At 32.5% G+C, this 14,867-nt stretch overlaps 1 protein-coding gene across 17 annotated transcripts in view; it reads right to left on the reverse strand.

Moving 5' to 3' along the window:
* LOC127718597 (plexin-B1-like) overlaps positions 1-14,867 on the reverse strand; it is a 338,385-nt gene that overhangs the window by 297,013 nt on the left and 26,505 nt on the right. For all 17 annotated transcript variants that reach the window (XM_052224757.1, XM_052224751.1, XM_052224765.1 and 14 more), the window contains exons 3-4: positions 3,850-4,077; positions 1,633-1,824 (exon numbers count right to left, since the gene is read on the reverse strand). In XM_052224757.1, coding sequence (XP_052080717.1) covers positions 1,633-1,824; positions 3,850-4,077 — 420 coding nt within the window. The remainder of the gene's footprint in view (positions 1-1,632; positions 1,825-3,849; positions 4,078-14,867) is intronic.

A 14,867-nucleotide genomic window follows, 5' to 3' on the forward strand; every position in this document is an offset into this window, starting at 1 on the left:
CGCCAGCTCCGGACCTCAATTAAACTGATCGAAAAATTATACCTCCATCATATGAAAATCATGCACAGTCCCTTCCGTTAGGGGTTTAGTGTCATACCATCATATATAATACGAGAAGAATATAACCCGTATCATGCCAACAAAAGGTTTTAGAAAAAAGTGTTTATTTCCGATGCAAAGACCCTATTAGTGAATCCAAAAATTAAAAAGATGCCTTCTTTAAAGCACATATAAATTAAGCTCACATATATTTAAAATTTACAGCATGAATAGTCACATTTTCACAACATTTACATTTTTAAGTAACACCCCATTTCGGACATTAAAAAAAAAACATCTATAGATGCAACTGATTTCATTTATTTGTTTCAATTTTTTTTTTAAAGTGTTTATCCATTTTCCTTGTTATTCCATTCTATTTGATTTTTTTTTTCATTTTGACAAACGTGATATTTTTAATGTGCAAAATGTGTATCTTTTGTATATCCTTTTTTTCAAAATAACTAAATTTTGATCTAAAACAACACCCATTCACTAAAACATCATCTATTTTATTTATTTTGTTGGCATTCGAGGAATAAATAGTTTTTAAAATATAAGCATTCGTGGAATCAACCTTTTAAGAAACAGGAAACATTTCATAATAGAGTAATAAATGGAAAGTTGAATGAAGTTTCCTGAGTAAAATTCTTACTTATTTCTTGACACACAAAAATTGATAAATATTGATATTCTTCATGTTCTTATACTATTATTAAAACTGAAACGTCATATATTTAGATCAATTGTGTTCCATGATTTGTATAAGATTTTGATGATTTAATCACAATTACGATATAATAACGCATATATTTGATAAAAATATTTATATACATGCGTCAGCGGGCTCTTTCAATGGTTGTAGGAACAAAGTAAAGGATGTCTGACTTGCAAGCAAATACTGAATACCCAGACTTATAACAGTCAATCCACTGGTACGAAATACACCATATCTTTGCAATGTTACTTGCAAAACTACAAACACTGTGTATCTTCAACAGTGTAAATGTGGTAAACAGTATGTTGGTGAGCTAGAACAACGATTTCACAAAAGTATGAACGGCCGTCGTAGTGACTATGCATGTTAGTCAACCTTCCACGCAGTCGACATTTGATATTCCTTGACCACACTTAGGTAGATCTTTATCGACTTACTTTCACCAGCATTGACAACAGCACTGCTTGGTCTAGGAGGAGAGAATCACTCGGGCAAAGATTTTGGATAAGAAAATTAAAAACGTTGGCACCAAATGGGATCAATTAAATCGCGCAGTGCTACCCACCGCAGTTGGATGTGTTAGTTTCATTTGGGATACATAAATACGCAGCCTCTTTTGTAAATATTAAAAATTTGCGTTTACTTTGAATTTTTTTAATTATACAAGCGTGGTTCGGTTTTAATTTGTATTACGTTCAATATTGTTTTAATAATATCAGAATAAATTGATAAGATTCATTTTACATCATACTGATGAAGGATATCTGTTATCTGTTATTGATACATTGTTACTTGTATTTACTGCTTCCATTTTTGATATTGGTGTTGTTTTGTACACTTTTAAGGTTTATTTATATATACATCCAATTGCTCACATTTATTGCAGTTTCTTCCAGTTCGATTTTCCATGCAACCCTCACTACAAACTAAAGTATCTACATTGCAAATACTATTTATACAGTTGCATCCCCAAACACAGGAACCATTTCCCGGGTAGCAATGCTGATCTATACAATCTTTGGAGCAAGGTGTTGAGCAATTACTTCCCCAAAATTTCTTCGGACAACCTGAAAATATGAAAACAATGCAATGGGAGGGATTCATTTCACAATAGTGCTTATTTGAAATAAACAACATTTGAGATCATTGCTGACATAAATCAGCGATTAATTTGTCTATATTTTTTATTGAAATATGCTAATTTTGATGCAGAGATGCAATTCGTCTGTTGACCTTTTTATTGAAATTCAATGAAGTAATTACACCCATTGATAAAAACTGTTTTATAAATACAGAATACGTCATGATTGATTTAAATTAATACATTTGGCTGTATAAGAAGAAGTTGTAACTCAAATAGTTATTTTTTGTTATAAATATTAATGAATGTTCAATATTTTTTTTAGTTAGTTATCAAGCAAGACAAAGTGCGTTGAACCAATAATTTCTCTTCTATTTTGTTAAATTAAATAAGCAGTACCAGTTTCAAGGTCTGATATGAATTTGACACAATATTAAAGAATCCAATTTATGCTACATATTTAAGGAGCTGATATAAGCGAAAAGAACCAAAACTAAGAAGTGCATACATGTAACCCTTTTTGTTTATTGTTTATAACAAACTGAAACAAAGCGATGATCAAATAAACTGATTTATAAGATAACAGTGTAAAAAAACGAAAGACCAAAATGGAACGTTTTACCATAGAGGAGTGTATACATGAATTAAATCTTCCCATTGGAAGTTAGAATATTTAGGATAATTATATCAATGCAGTGGTATTAGACCATACATGTACATGATGTCCTGTCACAATTTATCAAAATCTTTTTTAAAAGAGAATGTATGATGAGGTTACTTTATTTGGCCACTTGCATTCGAAAATCAAAACGTACAATAATGTATTATGAATATATCAAATAACATGCTTTAGATGTGCATAAGACATTATCAAAATAAGAAGATGCGGTATGATTTCCAATGAGACAATTATCAACCCAATTGAAGAAGAAATAAGCAATTATAGGTCACAGTTCGGTCTTCGACAATTTGAAAATACAAACCGTATAGTGGGCAAAAGACCAAGGCATGAAAAAATACAATTTACGAAAAACAAATATTGCACAATAACCAACTTCAAGTTTCCCACTGAACTGCTGTAACCGTTTGTTACAGAATGTGGCGGGATAAAAACATGTTTGTGAGCGAAAACAGGCTCCAAATACTTAACCTGCTGGTATATGAGATACGGCTCCGAACACTCACACAATGAACTTAGTGGATATCGCACTTTCAAGATATGAATAGCGCTTGAAGAAACGATGATGTGCGATGGTCAGAGAAAATTTGAAGTGTTTTGATATCGTTTTAAAAACGTTCAATGTAAAGAATTAAATTAATAAATATGATTTGTAAAAAGGAGTAACGAAACCACATAAAAAAAAAACTATCAAATGCATTAATATACACAAGAATTTGCATTTCTAAAAATAAATAAATGATGTTTTGAAATCATCAACGTGAGTAGAAAGTTATTATTGTAGCATATAAAATATGGCGGTATCCGTCTTCCCTAAAAAGATGCAAGATGAAAAATTCTTAAAATTGTCATCCTCATTACAAAAATATTACCTCACTTAACATGCTGAATACCTTCATGTATCGACACACGTATTCAAAATGCGTTAGCAACATGTTAACGCACACTTTTCTTAGAAATAATGTTACTTGTTAATTTGTTTCTATATTTATGAAACGTGTCCCGATATAAGGCAACATATTTATAACTCAGAATGCATGTCGTTGCAATCGAAATTTTTAATGTGTAAGCAAATGTGCCAAACATCTATAAAGTGATAACAGTGTTTTTTTTTACATTATGTTTATAATTTAATTGCTTCAAAATTTACCAATGTATGTGATATCGACAGTAATTTGTAATTATTTTTCAGCAGGACATACATTTGTAAACTCTGCAAGTTTTTGTCTTACTATGATGTTCTTCTGGATGTTCATGGCTTTACAATGACAATATAACTGTATACTGTTCGCTACATATACTCATGACAATGCACAATAATGCTTAACTTACCATTGATTGCAACGTAACACAATTCAACAATTGGTCCATAGTGCCTATTGTCCTCTTTAGATCCTATATCATCGAAATATATAACATATTGTCCAATTTGATAACAAGGAATACTCTGATTGATGTTTGGGAGATCAGTACCAGGATCTGCATAACATAGGTAACCGTCAGGTGGAATTGTTGATGTGTTAGCTACATACAGCTTAAATCCACTCATTCGATGGGCGACTGCAAAAGACTAAATCAATTATTATGCAAAATAAAAAATCCGGCCATTTTAAAATTTCACAAATTCAGTTAAATGACTTTTAAAACCGCATGTACAAATATTGAATCTAGCTCTGGAATCTTGAAACACAAACTTTATCTATCACTCATGAATAAACAACGAGCGATAACAATCTATCAAATAAAAAAAATAAGAAGAATGATTTGACTAGTCCAATGTTTGTATATACATCAAAATAAATTGCACAGGATCACCAATTTGAAACACACAATGAATCTGCAATTTATTAATATACAACAATACTAGAAACTTATTTCGATATCATTCTGTTAGCCTAGCAAATTAGCCCTTAAAGTTACGTATTACAAGGAGCTTTAATTTCTTATGGAGGGGCAATAATTTCGACAACAATGTGTTGTTTGTAATGCAACACAGAGAAAATAAATAGAGAAAACTTTCCCTTGCAAAAAACTAGTTGGCACATTGCGCAGTTTGTGGATCTTGTATAAGTGATACTGTTAGCTGCTTAGTTACAATTCAATTACTTAAATTTTAAGAAAATTGGTAAATCTCTAATCATTAATCATTTCTAAACGCCAATTATTTATTTCAGTTAGTTTGGATTATCGAAGATATTTGATTCTCGACCATGGGCGCCCGTTTAAGCTGGGGTCACACATTTACGATTTTAACAGCCATCCTTTACAGGACCATTCCCGATTGAAATTCGTCAAAAGTCTGATCAAGATCCTGTGAATCGTAGCTGGAAATTCAAACCTTAATCAAAATTTGTAAAAACAATTATTTAATCACGTCAATAATCAAATATTGTTCAGGAAGCGTCCTAATTCAGCCATTTCCAGCTGAAATTGTCCCGATTATCCCGTTCACAATCCGATTCAGATCCGATTTGTATCTGTCGCATGGTTAAAAAAGACCGAATCTGTCCCGACAGCGTCCCGATTCTACCGAATGTGATCTGACAGAGATCAGACAGTGACCAGACAGTGAACCGACGCTGAAGGAAGATATCCGTTAGAAAACGGTCGCCATTTTCGGGTCAGGTAACGCAATCTAATCACAGTCTGCTGTACCGCATTGCAAATGGCTTTGTCTGGACTCAGTCGTATTGTGTTCTGTAATTGTCGGAACGTGGGTATCATTGCCGAATTTCGTGTTAATAACGGGACTGTTCCGGAACGGTTTCGGCAAAGTCGCTTCGCATTCGGCAAGATCTGGATGCGATCTGGACTCAATCGGCAAAAAGACAGCGATGACAAATTTCTCCAGATCATGCCCGTTCCAAAGGACACCGTCCAGAAAACACAGAACATTGTTACGATTTTGATTCGATACAGCAGAAACTGTCACGACATAGTCACGATTGTAATCAGACTAGATGAAATCGGCTGAGTTTCCCCGAATGTTACGGGACGCACCTAACTGTCGGGGGTGCTTGGCTGACCTCTAAGGACCATTCCCGATCCGTAGGAATCTGTTACGAACGTATACGACTGCGTTCAGATAATGATAGGACATTCCAGATCATTGAGGATAGTAATCAAACTTTTTCACTTTTCGTATCTTGGCGCTGTCTGATCTCAAACGAGAGCCATAATCGACACTGTGTGAACGCCACATTACAGTTTATTGCTATTTAAACTTTCTATAGGAGTTATTTGAAGATTTTGATAGAAATATACATCATGTGTATGACATTTTAGGAATTTTAAAATTCATTACAGTCAGAGTGGTCATGTCAGTTGGTTGTCAGACAAGAAAACAAAAATGTTAGACATTGAGAATCATTTATGCAGTGTTACGCTAAAATTGGTGAAATGATTTTTAGAGGAGAAAATTTAAAAAGAAGTTTACGATGAAGAGCGACTGATACCAATTGGTGACAATAGCTCACGTATTCTCACAGATCAGGTTTAAAGGTCATAAAACAGGTCAAAAATAATCATTAATTGGTGGATTATACCTCAAATCAGATATAATCCACTATTTGACATATAATGAGATACACCAACTGAGGTATAATGCAGTTTTCATCCCAAAAAAATTTAAGAGATATTGGAGCATCTTTTTGGATTTACCATAACAAGCTTTGATGGCCACTTAGTTATGACATGAAATTGAATCTGACACTTCGTGCTGCATTTTGTTAGAGAATCACAAAAACTAATATGAACCTCCTGTTCATACTTATATATTCTGAGTTTTCATTGTTATGATATTGTAACTGTCATGCTTATTTAGTTGGCCTAATTTGTTTTGTGTGGCCTTGTTATATGTTTACATAATATTTATAGTTGTTTACAAAATAATCTTGTAACTGTGCAGTTTATAAATCACTGGAACGATTAAAGAGATTTATGGAATGATTAGAACTTTCTATTTGACTTACATAACGATTCCAGAATGATCATAATCTACGATGTGTAGTTCAAACTGCTATCGTTTCTAGAAGTTTTTGTTCTATAATTTTCTAGGAGTGTCCTTTCTACAGTGTTCTAGAGATTTCCGTGACAACTATATATATATATACAGACACTAAAGGTAAACTTTCAGACACAGACATTAATATTCTCAGAAGTTCTCTCAATTGGATTGACACTTTTATTTACGTTAACAACAACATACTAGATTGTGACTTATTGGACATTCAGTGTTATATTCTGTTTGGATTCCCGCGAAGAATTCCGGATAAAGAAAAGACAAAAGATCGGACATATATTTTTACAGTTAAGTTGACATTTCTATTTGTGTAATACTTCTTGTAATCTTGAGTATAATAAATCTTGTTAAATTTTATTATTGATTTGTGTCTTTTGTTGGCTACAATTTAAAGGTGATTTCTGGCTATAACATCATCTGTTAAATCTTATTTTTGTTCTCCAGTCTCTTCCTGTCCATTTCGACTGACAAATCTTAAAGTTGGAACTGATGCAGACTTAACGAAACCAGTCGTCAACACCCATCAATTAGTAATCAACATTTTCATTAAAAGCAGCACAGGAATTCAGAAGCAATTGCGTGTCACCAATGAGAACTCATCAAAGCTTACTCATCAAAGCTTAAGATGGTATATGCAAAAAGATGCTCGAATATGTCTTTAAAAAGTTCTGTGGTAAAAAATGCATTATACCTCAATTGGTATATCTCACTATATGTCAAATGGTGGATTATACCTGAGTTGAGGCATAATCCACTAATTAATGGTTATTCTTGGCCTGTAAAATATTACTCTACAGAAAAAGAAAACAAGGTACAATGTACATGAACATCGATATTAGAATCTGCATACATAAATGTATTTCGGAATATAGATTCCTAAAAGAATTGCCATAAAAGAAAAATGCATGTGTACCATATTATCAAATGCCAACTCGAAATGATAAAATATTAGATCTTGTGTTAACAAATTATCCAGCCATTACTGAAAAAACTGAAACCATGCCCCCATTAGGAGAGGCAGACCATGATATTGTATAAATAGAATGTTTGTTATCATTAAAATGATGCCACACCAAACCACGTAAAATCTATAAATAAAAAAACGCAAACTGGCAAAAAATAAAAGAGGATATAGATGAAATATATAAGACATCATGCATAAAAAGGATAGTGAAGATACAAATACACTTTGGATGATATTCAAAAATTCTTTGCAAAACACTTTCTCTGAGAACATACCAGAGAAAATGATGAGACACAGCAAAAATCTACCTTGGATAACAGACAGTCTTAGAAGACAAATGAAAAAGTACAAGAAAAATATCAAAAGTATAAATTGAAAGGCAAAGGGAAACAAGACCAACTCAAAAAATTAAAACATGAAATACAAAAATAACAAAGAACATCTTATTGGAAATATATTGAAGATATGATACGTGGTATACCAATTGATGACAACCCTACTACTATATCAAAGAGCTTCCCCAAAAATCTGTTCAGCTACATAAAAACACAAAAGTCTGAAAGCTCTAACATACCACCACTTCGGTAAGAGGGCTCACTTACATCTGATTCAAAAGCAAAAGCTAATATATTAAATGAACAGTTCAAAAAAGCATTCACACCTTTAACAGATGACCCAATACCAGAACAGGGCGACAGTAAACATCCACAGATGCCTGATATTATTATTCAAAAACAAGGGCATAGAAAAGCTTCTAACAAATATCAATATTAACAAAGCAGCTTGGCCTGATCTCATCCATGGAAAAATTTGTAAAGAGTGTAAGACATCTATTACTCCCATCTTATCAATCATATTCCAAAGATCATTGAACTCTGGAAAGATCACAGATGACTGGCGTCACGCAAGTGTCTGTTCAGCATTCAAAAAAGGCGACAAACACGATCCTATAAATTATCGCCCTATATCAATAACATGCATCTGCTGCAAACTATTAGAACATGTTGTAGCTAGTAATATAATGAAACATCTAGAAAAAAAAATAAAATCCTATATGACTTAAAGCATGGTTTTCGATCATCCTGTTCCTGTGAAACTCAGCTAATATCATTTATTCAAGATCTTGCAAATTCAAATAATAACAACATTCAAACAGACATCATTATAATGGATTTTGCAAAAGCATTTGACAACGTTTCACACCATCACCTAATGCATAAAATCGGTTTCTATGGTATAAATTGCAATGCATAACATTGGATTCAAGACTTTTTCATGTTTTTAACAAACAGAACACAAACAGTAGTCCTTGAAGGTGAAACATCACATACAATTCCTGTAACATCTGGAGTACCTCAAGGCACAGTGCTTGGTCCAATTTTATTCTTAATATTTAAAACCAGATGACACATATAAATTACAGTCTGATTTGAAATCGGCCGGCAGATGGGAGCGGGACTGGCTCATGCATTTTCACCCTGATAAATGCAACATTCTCAGTGTAACACACAAAACGAATTACGAAAACCTTTAGACTTTACTTACAAATTACACAATCACTCTCTAGAAAATATTTAGGCCTAACTCTTCAATCAAACTTAAAATGGGATAAACATATTGATAACATGACATCAAAAGCAAATCAGTCTCTTGGATTTATTCGTAGAAACCTTAAAATAGCCTCACCTAAAGTTAAAGCTCATGCATTTAAAGCTCTTATCCGACCAAAATTAGAGTACAGCAAGTTTCACACATTGAAAAAGATCACAGAAGAGCAGCCCGCTTCACATGTAACCGCTTTCATAACACCAGCTCAGTTACTGATATGATGACAGACTTAAATTGGAACCCACTTGAAATTAGCTGTTTAAGATACAGACTTGTTTTCTTTTACAAAATTATACACGAAATTGTTGCAGTCCCTACATTTAACCTTTTGATCCCACTGGACAATAGAACCAGACAATCCACACTCATTTAGGCAAATACAAACATCTAAAGACAGTTATAAATATTCATTGTATCCACGTACAGTTATAGATTGGAATCATCTTCCACAACAAATAGTGTCATGCAGTACATTACAGGGATTCAAGAGTATGATCTCAGAATCTGCTCTGATCCCTATTTTCTATCCCTAACTATTATTGTTATCAAACGTATATAGTTTTATTTAAATGTTATTTTTCAAATGTACATACATTATTTTGATTTTTGATTTTGTTTCTTTTTTTCTGGTTACCTTGTAAATTATAAAAAAAATTATAGTCGACGCCCCGAGAATAATCTTCAATAAATGAAGGATCGCTAGAAACTGAAAGAAGAAGGTACATTTACACATAGTTTAAATGCAGGAACCATAAAACCAACCGATCAGTTATTTTTTTTATTCAAACTATATAATTATATTCCGGAAATAAAATGAATTCTAACTGCTATGGGGAATGGAATTCTTTAAAGAAATTATATCAGTATTCTTGTATTTCATTGACAGTACTTAATGGCGAACGGATTCTTGGTGTCAAAGGATATTATTTGGAAATTTGTTGCATTGTTTTTAGAGAAAGAGAAAATTTTATATCAATGAAAAATTATGGTTCGTCTTGTCAGTGCCTTTTGTATTGAACTCATTACACTTGCATAGTAGAAAATATGATATTGCAAACGTTTTAAAGGTATAATGTTTGGAAAACAAACTTACATTCCAATCTCATACCCCAAGGTAAAAGAAATTATAAATGAGGCATTTGTTACAATGTTTGGATTTAGATGAATACAAATCGTGAAGTACATTCATTTTTTGTTTGTTTGAATTATTATTATTATTATCAAAGCCTGCTTGTTGTCATGAGATACAGGATATTTTCTGATGCAAGAGTAATATATTCCTAAAAAAGAGAAATAATTTAGAGTGATGCATGTACATGTACATTATTAAAATTATCAAAAGTACACATGTTACCCAAAGAGAAGTAGGTAGTGCAGTCGAAGAATTCTGATAAAAACTGTAGTTAACTGTTTTTTATATCGTGTCTAGAATATTAATTTTAAAACAGATGCCCTCCATTTAGTGCAGTAGTAGCTCAAATATAAATTGTAGGTTAAGGGAGCAAATACAAACTTTGTCTCAAGTCATTTTTCAGTTAAACCAATTTTATACCACACCAAAGCAAAACCTTTACTAAATCATACAAGTTAGAGAAAAAAGTTCATGTACAGTGACTAATAAATCAAACTAAATCTAGAATATTTTGTTGGCATGTTTATAGCATTGTTTTATATAAGGGCCTGAAGCTTGCACATGTATACATTTTGTAGATCATGTACATGTGCAAAAATTTTGATAATTAATACATGTATTTATGTATAGTTTAAATAATATTCAGATAGTGGTGTACATTTGTACTAGTTAGACTCAGTGACAATCTTTTTGGGCAGGTGGGATTTTTGGAAATTCAATATATCTTGATGTGCCCTGTACGTGTGGTAGTTTAAATGTTTGTAGTGTTTTTGTACACTTATGTTTGATTGTCAACTAAATTATGACAGGAAATATTTGATTCATTTGCCAGATTGTTTTTTTTTTATTGATATTACATGTAAGAATTTTTTGTAAGACTATTATACATGAAGTATAACCCATCCCCCTTTTTCCATACAAAGATATTTTATCACACTTTACAATCTAGGTCTAGAAATTAATACCTGAACCAACTGGCAGAGATATTCTCTTTGTCATCCACAGCTCTTTGCATATTGATGCTTGTATGCCTCTGCTTAGTTTAGCAACACTCTGACAAGGATGTGCAGGTGACTGACACTTTCTTGTTTGCCGCCTCCAATAGATACCAAAATCATCCCCGTGTCTCGGGCATATATAAATGTCACATGGGGCACTATCTACAGAAAATATCCCACTTCTATAAAGTATCAAAAGCCCTTCTGGTAGTTCAGTGTCAGGGGAGTCACACCCAAGACTCCGTAAATGGGTACTTGTTGGCTTGTCACATTGGGTAACAGGGACACACAAGACATTTCTGTATCTGTATCGTTACGTCGAAGGTACCAATTCTGGCTTCAACTGGACGGGGTTATTTGATGCATAATGAATTGATTGGCCACATTCGGATTTATATGCAAATTAAAATTTCTCTTTCTCATTCTGCATAGTTACACATTAATTACGGATGGTCCATCAATAAAACAACAGAAGATGAGGTTCCTTTTTTTGGATCCAATGTAAACATTAGAGAGTACAATCAGGGGAGGTAAATCAATTTTTTACTAGGGCACCATGAAGGATATGTCTTAAACTTTCTGTACAGACAGAAATTTATGGTTTAGGTTGGAAATTACTAAAACAGATATTAATATATATTTACAACTACTAAAAAAATAATTGAAATTAGAACTGTTATGTCCTGATGTGTAATATAGTATATATGTTATTGGATTAAGATAAACAATATTTTGAAAAATTAGATTTATCTTTAACCCTCGAATTGCCTAATTTTGATGTTAAATAATTAATATTATGTGTATTTTATTTTTCTCCTCAATGAATTTCTATATATCAGTAACTTTTAATAAAATCGAGGAGTTGGTTTACAAGTAAATAGTACTAGAACACACCCGCGACATCGCGGGCATTTAGAGCGTTGTTGATGGTATGTAAACTGTTGTGGGATGAATTTTTGTAAAAGATTTTATGACTGGAGTATTTCAGGAACGTTATCAAAAGTCAAAGGTACTTCAACTATATTAGCGTTTTTTTCTGTACACTATGAACATACATAATAGAGGGTGGTAAAGGGTTATTTTCGTGCAACGTGTTTTGCCGTTTTTATTTCACGTGCAGCCGTGAAAAATGTTCGTTATTCACCGTATTTTGTGAAATCGGTAAAAATATCAACGTGCAAGAAATTTTTAATTATTCGTTCATCGTGAAATGGTAATTTTATTTCGCGTCCTTCAGTGCAGATACCCCCCCCCCCCCCTTTTTTACGCCCCTCATAATAACATATCCTATATAAATACAGTTTATTTGGTATTTATTATCAATCCATGGAATTAAACTTGGAATTGATAGCAAATAGCAAATGCACTGTATTTATGTAGTATACATGTGTGTTTGTTCATAGTATACAGAAAAACGCGAAAATAATTGTCCTGTCCCCTTGTACCTATGAAAATAATGTGTAAGTTTAAGTCCTAAACGGAATCTTATCTATGACTTAAAAGTCAGTCCGAGGACGGAAACAATATCCGGACGTCTTTATTTTCGTTTTTCTCCCAAAAAAACCCAAACGAAAAATTTATAAGCGAGGATGACAAATGCAACTATGCATGGTACCTATAGGACATAAAAGCATGATGATTGATTTAATGTGGAAGGAAGAGCAGCGACACACAAAATGAGGTCTTCTCATTTAATAGTATAGATATTCTGCCTGAAATTCTTCTGTTTTTTCGTTAAAATTTTATATTTTTTGAAATGCTTTAAATGTACGTAAACCTTATTTGCAAAGCAAACGCCTACAGACTCTGAAGATATCAACCTTATGAAACATAAACAGCACAAAATAAACAAAATTCAGGTGTTATCTTACAAATTATAAACTCTTAAAAACAGCAAGCAACATCAACCTCTGTGTACCAATCCTTATTCAAAAGTTGGCATGATGTAACATTTGACGGTAAAAATCGTTTTATACCGTTAAAAACATGTTAAACTTGCATTCTATCAACGAAAATTACTACATTTGCTCATAAATTAGCAAAAAAAAATATTTCATAAGAAAATGCTTGTGCCAATGTTTGAATGTGTTCTAAGAATAAAATTGATTATTTCTGAAAATAGAATAAAATATTTTCACTTTTGATGGTATACACAGAGTCCCTAAATGTTACCCTTCCAGATACATGTCACATAACATTAATTTTCGAAACTAGCTTCCTGACGATTTTTGGCATATTACATGGTTTTCTCATAGACAGGCTCTTAATAATAATTTGTATAATAATTTATCAATGAATTTTAGGCTTTCGAAAAAATTAGTCTAATGTCTAGTGTCTAGTGTCTGATTAAGGGCAATTGCAGAAACACGTGTGACACACTTAAAAGTCATATGGTATGTTTTTATTACAACTGAATCGGTACCACTACGAAACCGTAAACGAAATTGACAAATATGTTTTACCAAATTACTCGTTATTTCCTAAGGATGTTTTGTCAAGGTCAACGGTTAAGGTGATTTTGATTTTGGCTTATCAATGCTTCTCCTCAGAAAGCGTATAACATATCGACAAATATATTTTACTAAACTGTTAGTAAACTGTTGCGACATGTCATAACAAATATATTTTGGTTAACACGGTGCGTTGACATTTAAAAGAAGTTTCTTTTCCTCTTATGTTTAAAATTAGCTGAATTAAGATATAACTCATTACCCATATATAGTAGACACTACCGGTCATTTGTGTTGATGTCCTTGCTTTTTTACTTTGAAACTTAGATCAGGGTCAAAGGTAAATTTGAAGTTCTAGATTTTGACATTTGCTAATAACTTCAAATGTATACATGATAAAGCCATGTGGTGTTTAGCATTAGGTTGGTAGACTTTTGGCCTTAAAAATGGCAACCAGATGTGACCTTTTGAAGACTGGAAGTAGCCATTTCCTGCACTGATTTAATTTAAAAGTACCTAGGACCATATGTTTAGGACCAGTGTGAAGTAACCTATCCGATGATACCAAAAGGGAGATTTTGTAAACTGGAAGTAGCATCTTGTTGCCTTTATTTCAAGTAAAAGATTATAGAAACCATACATTTTTGGAATCAGCGTAAAGTAAGGTAATATTTGACACCTCAATTGACATATTAAACCAGATTGTGATATTTTCAAATCAAAATATGTCGTGTTGGGTGGAAAGACATTCAATTTTTCTCTGAACAATAGATTTTTAATATTGTTATTGGACCAAATTTTGTGTGCGCTACTTCACTGAAACTACATATCCAATTGACCTCAAACTTTGTGGCTATGTATACATGTATTCCATCTAAGTAAAACAACGATGTGCAGATACCTCCTAAGGTTTTTTTAAAGAAAAGACAAATTTCAATGCCGTATAAATCGCGTTCGAGGTCCGTAAATATCAGTCAAATCCTTCAATTAAATGTCTGCTCCTAGATTAAAATACTAATCTGTCTTACAAACTGCTGCTGAAATATGTACATTGTATGAAAACAATCGATAAAAATGTTTTAAAAGTACACATGATAAAATAAATCAAAAGCATGTACTGCTCGTGAACTCCGTTCAAAACATCACCTACAGTGACAAAAGAATTACGTTATGTGTT

Source organism: Mytilus californianus, unplaced genomic scaffold, assembly GCF_021869535.1.
Source record: "Mytilus californianus isolate M0D057914Y unplaced genomic scaffold, xbMytCali1.0.p SCAF_1, whole genome shotgun sequence".
Taxonomy (NCBI): Eukaryota; Metazoa; Mollusca; class Bivalvia; order Mytilida; family Mytilidae; genus Mytilus; species Mytilus californianus.